Raw genomic sequence first — 12,826 nt, 5'->3', positions numbered from 1 at the left:
CTCAGCTGATGCCAAAGAAGGTGCAGGCACTAACCCACATGGGACCTTCCACATGAGCACAGGCAGACTTTTCTGCTCCTGGACGCTGCTGCACTGGGACCTCCAAAATCCCCACCAAGAGCAGCTCCATCGGACGAAAACAGCTCTCCCCACAAAGCCCCAGACCCATCTGGTCCCAGTGAAAAAAAAATCCAGCCCTAATTCTTTAAATACCTTCATGTCAGTGCTGTTTCACCCGCCATGGCCCTCCTTTAAAGCTTCGGGCCTGCCCAACGCAGTCCACCACAGGGAGCTCTGAGGGCTCCTTGTCCCAAGCTCAGCCGTCCCAGCGAGCACACTGCCAGTGAGATGTTCCCGACAAGGCAAGGGTAATACTCCATAAAAACTGGTTTTAACTGGAAACAAGCATCCAAGGCTGCACGGCCCTTTGCTGGCAAGGTTGACAATGGGGTTAGAGACAACCTGGCCATCTGTGGGTTCTTGCAGAGTAAGACCCATTTCCACCCAGGGTCACAAGAAATTCAGCCAAACAACAACAGAAAAAACATGGTTCCTGCAGCAGCTCTTCCTCCAAAAGCATCTATTTTTAGCCAGAAGCATCAATCGCTACAGCTTGCCATCTACAACAGCCCAAACGTGCAAAATCCTACCACATGCAGCAGGGCCAACACGTTGCCCTTCAGTATCACCACAGCCCTGCCACCCGGCCCCAATTTGCAGTGAAAGGACGTTGCAGGAAGGGAAGGAGGAGGTGCCCAACCTTGGCCATGCCCAGGTAACGTGCCATGTTCCCCTCCTACAGCTGGGGAAGAGGAGCTGCAGGAAGGCAAAGGAACATGCCCAAGGCCATACAGCACGGCAGTGGCAGAGCAGGGACCCTGCAGCACGCTCCTGGGCCGCCGCTGTCACCATGACACAAACCCGTCCTGCTCGTAACACGGCAGTTATCATGCCATTTTGGGGGAGTTTTCCTCCAGCTTCCTAACTTCTGGCCATTGGAGAAACCTCAGCTAAGAGACGAATCAATGCACTTGGCCACGACAGCTCTGATTACATTTAATTACGAGATGCACGCTGAACACAACTATCACAGCCGTTCGGAAAGACACACGTTGCAAACGCAGCCCCCTGCTCGCCGCCACAGACGCGTTATTAACACCACAGAGCACAGAGAGGCACAATGCAGGCAGAACACACGGACATGCAGGCAAGCACTGCACACAAAGAGCAGCCTGTCCCCAGTCAAAACCAGCAGTCACGAAATACAGAAACCGAGGAACGACATCAAAATGAACTGAACAAGACATAAGAGGGGCTCTAGTCACAAATTAAAGCAACGACGACAAAAAACTTACATGGATTTTGGGCAATTTTCCTTCAGACATTAGACACAGCGGTTGGGCTGTGTACCGAATACCTGATCCGAAAAGAAATATAAGCACATTATGCAAACAGACGGGGGCAGGAGGCAGGTGAACACGCCGCTCTGAACAACATGCACCCACAGGGTGAGAAAGCACCTCTGCATTTCCACCGCGGGGCTCGGGCAGGGCAGAGCTTCATTCACCACAAAGCAGAAGCCAGCGCCGTGCCGCTGCCATCCCGGGGGAAAAGCCAAATGGCAGGACAGAGAAGAGCCATCACGTCAGTGACCTCTGAGCTGTCCCGGCCCCCTTTTCACTTGTCATGTGAGGTTTAAAACAGAGGTGGGAAATATCCGAGGGACTGGGGGGGGAGGAAGCCTATAAGGAAATGAAAGCAAGCCCTCATCAGCCTAAGGAAAGAGCCTTAAAATCACAGCAAACACAGGTCTAGCACGGCCATCCCGACACGTATGCTTTTTCTGAAGCATGGGAAGAGGGAAACGCACCCCTTCCCCACGTCAGGAAGGGTGCCTGAATCTTTAAGGCAGCGAATTGCCGCTCAGGAGGAATGGACTTTTTATGGACTGTGTGAGACAGGGTTGCTATGATACAGTCAGAGGCATTTTCATGAATCCTGTGGCAAATAACATCGAATCCTGCTTAAGCAGACAAACAGCAAGTCGGGTCTCCCATCACCCAGCCTTAGCAAATACACAGGAGCAATCACTGAAAGAGATTTTATGCGTTCGAAATATCCTATCTGCATACAAATGAACATTAGTCTTGGGGCCGTGTTTTCCGGAGGGTCAGCGCTGTGACTTAGCTGAAGGGATGGCCCCTCTTCCCCCGGCCCTGGGCTTCAGTAGCCCCGCAAAGATGAAGAGCTCAACATTTGCAAAACGGGGGTGAATTACAGGGGTAATGCCCCCAGGGCTGACCCCACAGAGCCACAAGCATAACCCGAGTCGTCCCCCGGAGCTCAGGGGGAAGGAAAGCTCCACCGCACACAGCTATTTTCCAGCGTGCAAATTACACCGTGAATTTTGCAAGCACGGTCACTTACGAGTACAGGGGATCTACCACAAGCGACAGGAACGCTGTCACCCCAAAAAGCAGCCAAAGCAGGTCGTCCCGGATTGAGCTGCTCCTGAAAAGTACGGCAAAATGGAGCGGTTCGCCTTGCTCCTGCTCCCCAGGCTGCTGGAGGCTCAACTGCAGGCTTGGAAAATGCAAAACTGGGGGTGCAAAGCTACAAAAGCAGGGTTGGGGCAGGTGGCTCAAGGCCCTCTCGAAAAGGTGGCCACTGAGGACTGTGGGGTGGGAAAACAAGATCGAACTGATCGAGCGAAAGCTCCAGCCCTGGCTCACTTGTCACGCTCCTCTCTCTCTCCCTGAAGTCCAGCCGGGTGCCCCACACAGCGAGAGCAGCATTGCTAACACCACGCTCCAAGTTTTCTGCGCTGAACTTTCACGGTGCTCTGCATAAACCTTACTGCCTGCGAACCCACCAGCCTCTGGGAGAACAAAAAGCAGAGAAGTGGCAATAAAATCACATCGATTCTCTTAAGCGCCTTTCATCGTGGGGTAAAAAAAAAAAAAAAAGGACAAAAACCACAGTAATTTCCAGCAATCTCTGGATTTCCAGCAACCCCTGGTCCCGCAGCAGCCTGCCATCCCGCAGCTACACCAAATGCCACCGCTGCAACCAGAAGGGGCTCGCAGGAGGCAGCGCCCGGACACAGCAGCCCCACACACATGCGATAAGGCACACCGCCGCGGGCACCCCGCCACGCATCGCCCCAGATGCACGAGCTCCGGACCAAGGAATGCACTTGCTCGCGCCAGAAAATCACCATAGGTGCCGAGCATTCCTTGTAGAAATCGTATTGAAAGGTAAAACCTTCACACCAGAGCTCGAACCTTAAGGAAAACAGACATTCAGCCACAGTTGCATCCTATTTTTAACTTGCTGTTTGTTGTTTTTTTTTTTTTGGCTTTTACTCATTTTTCCACCCTTGCTCCTCCGAATCACTATGTCACTTAAAACCGTTTCGCCGAAAGGATTGGTTTGGCTGTTGTTTGATTGATTCCCTTTCCTTGGTGATCTTTGTTCATTTATTACATTTCCAAGAGATCCTGCAACCTCTGAAACTACAGACATCACAGAGCTAGCAGGAAAATAAAGCAAATTGGAGCTGTTTAACAATCTGAACCATCCTCAGCATCCAAATGATTTTATTTTTTTTTTTATGGAAGATTCACTCAATCACCTCCGGAGGGAAGCGGATTCCTCTCCCACGGACAGCTACAAGTGAAGAGGAGGACGCAGAGCCAGCAGGCACCCGAGTGGCTGTGCTGGGCTGGTGTCACCAGGTTTGGGCATTTCTGGCCATTAAATGGGCTACTGCCATTAAACACCTCTTGTCAGCTCAGGTGGCCAAATGTCACCACCCTGGGACTCAGGAAATTTTTTTTCCTCTCTTATTTACAGCTAAAGACAGTTTCAAAGCACCAGATTCGCAGCATTTGTTTAACTTAATTTCCAATCATGCCACCAGCCAAAAAGAACTCTGCTCTTAACCAAGTCCATCTCCGCATTTAACTTGCAGCAGACACTCACATGGAAACAGCTGAGTCTCCATCTCTAAGCTCCATCCAAGTCCTTATGAATCAATTACTTGATTTTTTTTTCCCCATGCTTAGTAGAAGACATCAGATAGAAAAATACAGCTGGAGTTGGCACCAACTAGTTAAATTAGCAAAGCAACCTAATTCCAGTGAACGTTAGCAAGAGATGTAAACATTTTCAAACTACAGTTATATAAATATATATTTTGAGCAATTCTGATTTTTCCAAAGGGGAAAATAACACACAAAAAATATATATAGCCATAAGATTTCTAACAGAAACACTACTCACATACAGAGACATATTTCCGAGATGAAAAGGCATTGCTCTTTTCAGACATTCCCTTCATATCCTCACTAAACTTCATGCTCTGAAGCTCGAGCCCCCCAGCCAGCTCTGCTTTCGTGCCGTAAACATTGCAATTTTGGTCCAGACATCTTCCAACAGAAGGACCTCTAACTACTGGACACCTTTTCAGCAAGCCTATAATATGCAGCTCAGCACTTCATTTTCCAGAAAATCAATGTAAATAAAGTCAAGCAAAACAGCCCATCTCAAAATCTCATGATCCTTAAGGTGGGCAAAGATTTTTCTTACATACATTACCAAAAATAATATATAGAAATGCACACGCACAAAAGAAAGCTAAAACACGATTTCTACAGAAATCAAAGCAAACCCCAACCCCTCCGTATCTGTTGCTTTAGCAAAGAAAAACAAAGCATGCATCCCCTTTTTATCTTTGATTCCTCCTTCCCAATTTGCCAAGACAGAAAAGACGTACAAACAGAAAAAAAAGCCCAGCAGTTATGTTTCGATCCCTCTCACATCTTTAAAGAAAGGAGCAGGTTATATCAGTGGGGACATAGAATTTGGAGGCTTTGGGGCTGAATATTGAGAAATCAAGTCAGATCATCGAGGCAACACAGATAAATAAAGAAATTAGAGATTGTCTCCCCTTTTTGTGCCTGAATGTTATTTTAGCAAAGATTTAATCCTTTAATAGGATTTCTCATCCCCCCCCCTTAAAAATGTCCAGAGCTCGATTCAATTGCACACACCACCTCTCACCTGGCAGCTACATGGTTACTCTCACAGACATTGCACATTAACTGCTTGCTAGAAATTTCGAACAAAATGACTTATTATTAACTTGAGTCTATATTTTAAAGGAAGCAAAACAACACAGGCAGTGCTTATTACAGAAAGATATTTTCACTCTGCTTCTAACTCAATATGTACAGCTCTATCTCCACAGCACAGCACGATATATGAATGGATCATTACTATTATTTATCACATTTAAAACCCAGGCAAAAGCAGCTACACTTACAGGCATACTTAAAAGACAAGACATGACAAAAGATTTAGGGAGAGATAATATACCAACGTCATACATATCACAGCGAGGCCATGTTGAAGCTCAACGCGTTTCCCCCCTCAGTAAGAAATCTCTCTCTCTTTCTCTCTCTCTCTCTCTCTCTCCTTTCTCTCTCTCTCTCTCGCTCTTGCTCTCTTGTTGAATTGCTAGTGGAAGTAGTAGCCCCCAACAGCTCAGGAGAAAAAATCCATTTAACGAGTGCCCAGGAAGAACATGAGTATGACATTCACAAGCAATAGCACCACAATCACTGCAAAAACGACCACCGTTTGAACATCCAAGGTCATGGTGCAATGCAGAACACTGTAGTGTTCGAGATGTGGGGCTGGTAGATTTGGAGAAGTCAACCTCTGCTCTGTAAGACTGTCCATACATCCACCATGCTAGAATAAAGGAGAAAACTGTTCCTGGTTTTGGTTTTGCTCGGAATGGTTTGTGGTCTGCTTTGAGTTTATCCCCCTATCTGCTGTCTCTAGCTCATTCTGGAGCCCGCTAAGTGAAGCATCATCACAACCAGTGAGCACTAAAGATGCAAAATCCTTCCTTTAGGAAAAGAAAGCGAGCGCTGTCTGCAAGCTTCTCTCTCTCTCTCTTCCCCCCTCTCTCTCCCGGTCTCGCTCTTGCTGGCTGGCTTGCTTTTTAATTCGTCAAGCCAGTGCAGATAAGAAGCCTGTGTGAGTGTGACAGCTCTGCAAGCTGCTGCGGCTGCATCTCTCGGTGCGAGGCGGACCCTTGCGCATACAAATCAGCTCCAGTGACCAGGCAGCGAAGGGATCCTGGCTGTCAGTCAAACGCAAAAGGAAGCGCTGGCTCCATAAATACGCGCATCTTCCGCCCGCCGTGACGGGGAGCGCCATGCAGGCATGTCTGCCCGGCTGCTTTTGCGGCGGTTCGGGGGAAAAAAAGAGCCGTGCGTGGGGCTGGGAAGCCGGTGCGGCGGTCGGGTGCCGGTGCTGAGCTCCAGGAGAGGCGTCTCCAGGCTTTCTGTGCGATGCAGATCCCGCTCCCCGCCGGCGCTGTGCGGCGGGGACACCTCTGCCCCGTCTGCACCGCCCGCGCGAAGCTTCGGATGGGAAATATTAAAGACCTGCAAGCAGAGCCCGTGCTGCTCGGAGCCTGCTCACGTCAGGGATGGGAGCAGGAGGAAGAGCCGGGAAGCAAAGCAGCCGAGCTAACGACGAGGCAGCCCCTCGCAACGTGGAAATTCGCTGTGAGCCTGTAATGGGGGAATTTTGTAGGGGGAAAATCACTTCTCAGCTCTGCGCAGCGCTGTGCGCACCAGCCTGTCACAAGCACATCGCATAGCCTCGCCGCTCAGCACCGCACTGCTTTGCTTTGTAAACTGAATTCCGACTCCACAGATAGAGCTGCATGGAGGCAGAGCAGGGTGGGGATCTTTATTCCTTCCACAGCAACCAGCAATGCTGATTCCTGCGTTAAATTCACGCACGCACTCAACATTTATGGTCCAGATGCCAGTCGCTACCCCAAACCTTGCTCTCAGGTCCCAGCCCCAGCAGTTACCTTTGAGAGGAATCACATACACACAGAAAAAGATGCGCTCAGCTGGAAAAAGCAAATGATTTTACAGGCAGAGCCAAACAGAGCAGTGCTGCCAATGCCGATGCATTACACACCACAATGTGCACACGGGGGCTGCTCATGGGCGCGTTCCAGGAGCGCTGCCCCGCACAGCACACCCGGGGCACTCGCGCACAGACACGGAGCCAAAATGCACCAAATGAGCCCTGTTCTCTGTCAAGAGCTCGGGAGGACTTTGGTGTTTGACACCTGAGCAGACGTGGCCGGGAGGCGGTGTTTTTCCCCTCACAGCATCCTTCCAGGGCAGGTACCTCCATCAGGAAGGAACGGGTCAGGTTATGCTCCTACCCCACCTTACCGTTCAGACCCATGCTACACCCAGCTCCTTGCTGCAAGGCTCATTTTATTTCCTCCCTCTGCTGGAAGGCTCCCTCCAAAGGAGCACGCTTTTCCTATATTTACCCCAAAAAGCCTTCAGAGGAGAGATCGCCCAGGGAGGCGATGACGGGGGCTCTGCTGTGCCTTCCTTCTGTTCAAACAGAGTCTCCCTCCTCCAAGAGGACTGTGAGGGGAGACTTTTCCCTTGCATGTTTACAAAAACCTGCTCGAAACCCGCCCCTGTCCACATGTGTCAGCACTTATCAGGCTGCGCCCAGGTGATGGATCCGCTGCAACACCGGGCTCCACACCTGCACTTCCCATCACGTATGCATTTTTAGGATAAGCACTCTGGTCTAAATTTGCATTAGACAGGCAATCAGAACAGCAACCGAATTGTAGACGTGGTGCGTTTATTGTAGTCACCATCCCTTCCCAAAATAATTGGGGCAATTTTCCAAAGCCCAGCTCTGAACTCCCATGAAAGCCCAGGAAATTCCAGTTTTGCTCTCAGCAATAACAGCGACCCCTCCACAACCTGCAAGGGGCCCAGATATAGAGGCACCTTTATGGCCAGTCAATCTTTTCCTCTAAACTGGAATGAGCACGGAAGGAGGCTCAGGCTCAGCTTTACTTCTATGGAAAGCCATGCGGAGGTTTTCTCCCTTCTCCCATCTTTGCAGATGCCTCTGCAGGCACAGCCCGTGCCCTTCGCATCCTCCCACCACCAAGAACTGGAGCCTTGGTGCCTCCGTGTGTAGGATCGGGGTTGGGGGGACAAAAACCGGGCAGGTAAAAGCAGCGGGGGCCTGAGAAACATCCAGAAAAACAGTGCAGCAGCTCCCACACATGCTCAATAGCCACTTCCGTAGCTGGAAAAAAAAAAAAAAAAAAAAAAAAGAGGATTTCATTCCGAGCGATGTGCCTGGCAGCTCTCAGGCAGTCATCCTGCAAGCGCTGAGCCACTCAGAGCGGAGGGGAGGGCAGAGATTATAAATAGAGGCTCCGAAGCCAGCCCCCTGCCTGCACCGCTGCCAGCCGCAGGCAGGAGGTCCCCCCCAGCCCTCACCCCACATGCAGCTCGTGCGTCACCAGCAGCTGGGCGATGGCTGCGGGGACCCCGCCGCCGTCCCTCCCTGCCGGCCGCAGGGGCTGGAGGAGATGCCCGAAGGCTCCGTCCTCCCCGTGCCCCCCTCCGGAGAGAATGCCCCAAAATATCCCCGAAACATCGGGCGGGGAAGTGCCGGGTGCCCGGCTGCACGCGGATGTAAATAGGAAGGCTGGGTGTGGATCAGGGTTGATCAGCACAAACAGATTTACTGCAGAGAGGCTCCCGTTTAAATTATTCAGAGTATTCCCGGTGGTACTTGCTGCCTTATATAATTTCCCATGCCTTCCGCGTGCGCTAAATGTTAATTTTACTAGGGAAATGGATGCTACTTTCTCTTGGAAGCCTCGCTGCAAAAGAACACCTACACATCAGAGGTTTATATAAAACCACCCCAAAGTTTAACTTGATGTAATGCTTTCTGAGAAGTTCGGTCTAATCTTCTGAATAGAGTTAAAGTAAGGAGCAGGAAGAAAAGGCGTGTAACAGTTACATAAAATGCCACCTGCCCTTGCAGCACAGCACACGCCCCGACATCACAGCAGCTTTCGGGAGCACGGTTTGTAACGCAAGGCCAGGGATGGCTCCTTCTGCATGAGGAAGCAGCTCTGAACTCTAGCAACCCTCCTTCCACCAGTCACACCGGTAAGGACAGGGTTGGGACTTCCACTGACACACCACAGCTGTACAGAGAGGTAGGTGTACGGAGCCGTACACACACGGACACAGACGGTGTTTTCGGGACTGCCAAATCAATCAGAAGGGCCACCCTCGGAACGTTAATTGCGATGATGGCAATTCTGAGGCATGCCTCTGCAGCAGGTGATGCCAGCCCCTCCAGCCCGAGTGCGCGGCGCCGTGGGCTCAGCCATGTCCCACGACTCCCTCCTATGGATGTCTCAGGCAATTAGCACAACCCAGCGCTCCCAGCTCAATGAGCAGCTACAGCTCGGGAGCAAGGGCTCAGGATTTGCACGCTGAAAGGTCCAACACCCAGCTCCCGCTGCCAGGGGCACCGTCCCTGCACGATAGCAGGATAGCCCAAAGGCAGGCGGCAGCACGGGGGTTTCAGCTCCAGTTCCCTGCTCTGCTGTAGATCCCCTGCACGAATTAACACCCTATGCTGCAGCAGCCCCTTGGACATGCAGAGGCATCTCTGCTTTCCTGACACCAGCTCCACCTCCTGTTAATGGCAAAAACAAAGCTCTCACAACCCCGAGACAGTCCCACGAGTGACCCACTGCAGTGGGCTGAGCTCGGGGATTTGCCGCGAGCACCGCAGCTCTGCCGGGCCCAGAAAACACGCTCAGCAGCCAGCCAAGAGACAGCGAGCTTTTGGGGAATCCGTGAAAGTTTCCAACAGATCCTGGGGCTGCTCGTGGTGCCGAGTGGGGATATAGTGATGGGGGAGTTGGGCTGGACCAGGGGCAATCAGCTGCTGGCGACCTTCGGTCCTGAGCAGCTCCAGCTCCTTCTGCCGTGCTCCCGCGTGGAGCACAAGCCACATCTCAGACCTACAGGGCGCCAGGAAAGGAGTTTGAACTTTTTGTTTGAGCCCAGGAATACTGCCCATGAGGAGGAATGAGCAGCAGTGGTACCCGGGGACGTGTGGGCAGGGGATGTGCAGCTGCTCCTCTGCTGGGCCACGCTCTGGCTGCTGCCCGCCTTGCCAGGCTCCGGGGTGGGGTTTGAGGCATCGGCTCTATCAGAGATTATGCAAGGACCATCAAATGCATGCTGGTTTTCTAAATCTAGCCAGGAACTAGTTCAGGGCTTCAGAGATTAAGGGCTAGTGGGATTACGATTTGCTAAACTTCCCCAGAAGGATGATTTTCTTCAATACGATTATCTGCACAGATGTGGGCTCGCGGTGCTGATTCTGGAAGCTAACATTGCATTTTCCAGTTGCCCGCTGTTCCTTGCCTGCCCACTCCATCTTTCAAACGCAGTTTCCTCACTGTCCACATCAATTTGGGACTTTCTTCCATTAACTTCTCTCTTCTGCCCTTCTTACCTTTCCTTTCGCTCTACCTACCTCCCTTAAAAGTTTCCACTTCACCTCCCCCTCTGTCCCACAGCAGCTCGAGTGTCCTCTACCAGAGAGAGGAACACGAAAGCAAGGTGGGGAGGTGACAGCAACAGCTCAGCCTCGTCCAGCCCCTTCCCTGTTAACTGCATGAGATGCTTTAGCAAATTCACAGCATAGCTAGACAAGCAAAGGATTCATTTAGAGAACTAACATAAAATGCAATTACAGAAAGACAAAGGGGAAAGAAGGAGAAGGAGAGGGGGGCAAGGATAAGATGATGATCTCAAAAGCTGCAAGGCAGAAATAGACTTCAGAGGGAGAACTGCTGAGGAGAAGGCTGAGATGAGAGCCTGCAAAGCAGTGGCAGGGGAGAGAAGGCTGATGGGGAACGCAGCAGGGCACGACCCATGAAGCAAGCCGCTCTTGCAGCAAGGCTGAGAGTGCAGGAAAAAGCGCAAGGTACATTTCTAAGCCCACTTCTGCAATGTTTGGAGAGCGCCGTGCACTGCTGGAGGTTGAGTTGGCTGTGTGCTTAACCTGCATGAGCGCCTGGCCAAGAGTGCTACACAAAGCTCAGAGGCTACGGGGATGGACCTGAGCATCTCCAGGTCACTGCTCTCAGTATTCCATGAAAAGAAAAACCAAGAATTTCACCTCAAGATGGGAAGCACCACTCTGAACTTCAAAGGTCACCCCTTGGTAGATGCGTTACATACACAAACGTACAGAGCCCAGGCCAGCTGCAGCAGAGGAACTCTTTCCCATTCTTCGCCTGTTCTAATTTTATCTCAGCAAACAAGAAGTGTTATACAACACAACGATGTCCCCAGTGCAGAGATCAATTTATTTATGACCATTTCATTTAATACAAAGAGCCAGACAACCACCACAGGAAGCCCAAGGAGGCTGCGATGTGTTTGTGCAGCAGCCCTCTTGAAAACCGACCACGTTCCAGATGCAGGAGTCTCAACGCAAAGGGCAGCAGGGACGTGTCAGACGCTAACCTGCTGGCCTTGGACCACTTCTGGAGACCTCAGTTAATGCTGGTTCCTTCTGCAAACGGATCTAGCATCTCAGCAGGTTGTGCTCTGTTGAATTAAATCACTTGCACCATGCTGGGAAGGGGAGATAAAGCCGAAGCCGTGTCACTGGGGTCTGACCAGGTGCCCAGAGGCTCCTTGCAGGGCACCCTGATGGGGTGTCACCTGCATCCCGGCACGGTGATGGCGCACACAGAGCTGCAAAGCTCTGCCCAGAATTTGGTGTGCCACAATGGGGAGCCAAGTGCTGGTATCACCAGGTTTCACAGCGTTTGTAACACTACACGAATCCAAGCTCAGATGGCATGGAGAGAGCACCCAGCCGGGGGGTTGATTCCATTGGGCTTGTCAGGATGCCACTGAGAAAAAGGAAACTTCTATTTTTAAGTTTATGTGAACTTAAAGCATTAAGAAAGACTAAAATCTCATGCCCCCGGCAATCGTGTTGTTTTCCCTTCTACGTACATCTGCTCCACATCCCAGCTGGAACTGTAGAGACATCTTCAGACTCTCAGTTTGGGAAAGAAAAAAAGAAAAAAAAAAAAAAAGCTTCAAATCCAGCAGAAATCAGACAAGGTAACATCAATTACCCTGGTCACAGAAAAAGACTGCAGGGGCTGAGAAAGTTCAGTTTAGAAGCTGACCCATCAACGTCCAGACGTTCGTTGTAACCTTACATAAGCTCTCTTTTGTCTGAAAAACTGGCCCCAAAACATGCACAGACATTTACTTCTTAAGTTTACATCTCAGGCTTAGGGGCTTGCACTTGAGCTTGGGAATAAGACCAAAAAGCCCAACCTGCAGAAAAACCCAAGACAAGTCCCTTCCTTCCACCGCTCCCCCCCAGGCATGCTTAGGGGAACTCCAGCGCTTCTGAAATTAAATTGTGGAGGTCTTCACAACCACACACCCCTGGACAAAGTGGTAAGTGAAAAAAAAAAAAAAGCCATCACCCACGAGAAACTACGGCACTAAACCCAGGGTCAGTGTCCCCGATGCAGTCCCCGAGCAACCCTGCTGCACAGAAGCAGAGAAGAGAAAGCTCTTCACCAGGAGGATCAAAGGGTGTATGGCAGTTTTGACACAATCCAGGAAGATCCTTTGAAACCCCACATGCCGCATTTCCTACACAGTTAAAAAGCAACCCTAAAAGAGTATTTTCACCTGCCCGAGCCTGCGGAGGTCCAGCAATTAGCAGTGCAAGAGCAAGATGCTGGGCAGCACGGAAACGGCACGACCCACGAGGCACACGCTAGCAGCCCTGTCAGAAACGGTGTGGGCCAAGGGGCAGAAGAGAAGAAGAAGTTTCCAGCTCTATTTTTCTGACTGACCTTGCAGAAAGCGTGGGTTTAATG

General features: G+C 50.9%; 2 protein-coding genes and 1 long non-coding RNA gene across 20 annotated transcripts in view; 1 reads left to right on the top strand and 2 right to left on the bottom strand.

Moving 5' to 3' along the window:
* ARHGEF9 (Cdc42 guanine nucleotide exchange factor 9) overlaps window positions 1-12,826 on the bottom strand; it is a 178,806-nt gene that overhangs the window by 102,153 nt on the left and 63,827 nt on the right. Inside the window, exons 1-3 of one of the 18 annotated variants that reach the window (XM_084535020.1) lie at window positions 5,391-5,445; window positions 2,428-2,511; window positions 1,356-1,417 (exon numbers count right to left, since the gene is read on the bottom strand). The exons of 11 other annotated variants lie outside the window; for them this stretch is intronic. In XM_084535020.1, the coding sequence (XP_084391146.1) occupies window positions 1,356-1,385 (30 nt within the window). In that variant the 5' untranslated portion in view covers window positions 1,386-1,417; window positions 2,428-2,511; window positions 5,391-5,445. Of the gene's footprint in view, window positions 1-1,355; window positions 1,436-2,427; window positions 2,512-5,379; window positions 5,531-12,826 lie in introns of those variants that run through there. 6 more of the 18 variants (XM_084535009.1, XM_084535007.1, XM_084535006.1 and 3 more) reach the window with 6 other exon arrangements.
* LOC311444124 (uncharacterized protein) lies at window positions 5,566-5,745 on the bottom strand (the record flags this gene model as incomplete). Its single annotated transcript, XM_084535026.1, has 1 exon — window positions 5,566-5,745. The coding sequence occupies one exon, from the start codon at window positions 5,743-5,745 to the stop codon at window positions 5,566-5,568; it is 180 nt and encodes a 59-aa protein (XP_084391152.1).
* Window positions 6,504-12,061, top strand: LOC311444125. Its single transcript, XR_014697659.1, has 2 exons — window positions 6,504-6,584; window positions 8,920-12,061. It is a non-coding gene; the product is annotated as an uncharacterized lncRNA (long non-coding RNA).

Source organism: Aythya ferina, assembly GCF_964211825.1.
Source record: "Aythya ferina genome assembly, chromosome: 13".
In the NCBI taxonomy this organism is placed as follows: Eukaryota; Metazoa; Chordata; class Aves; order Anseriformes; family Anatidae; genus Aythya; species Aythya ferina.
The sequence above is the reverse complement of the archived record's forward strand: the minus strand, read 5'-3'. Positions and strand labels throughout refer to the sequence as shown.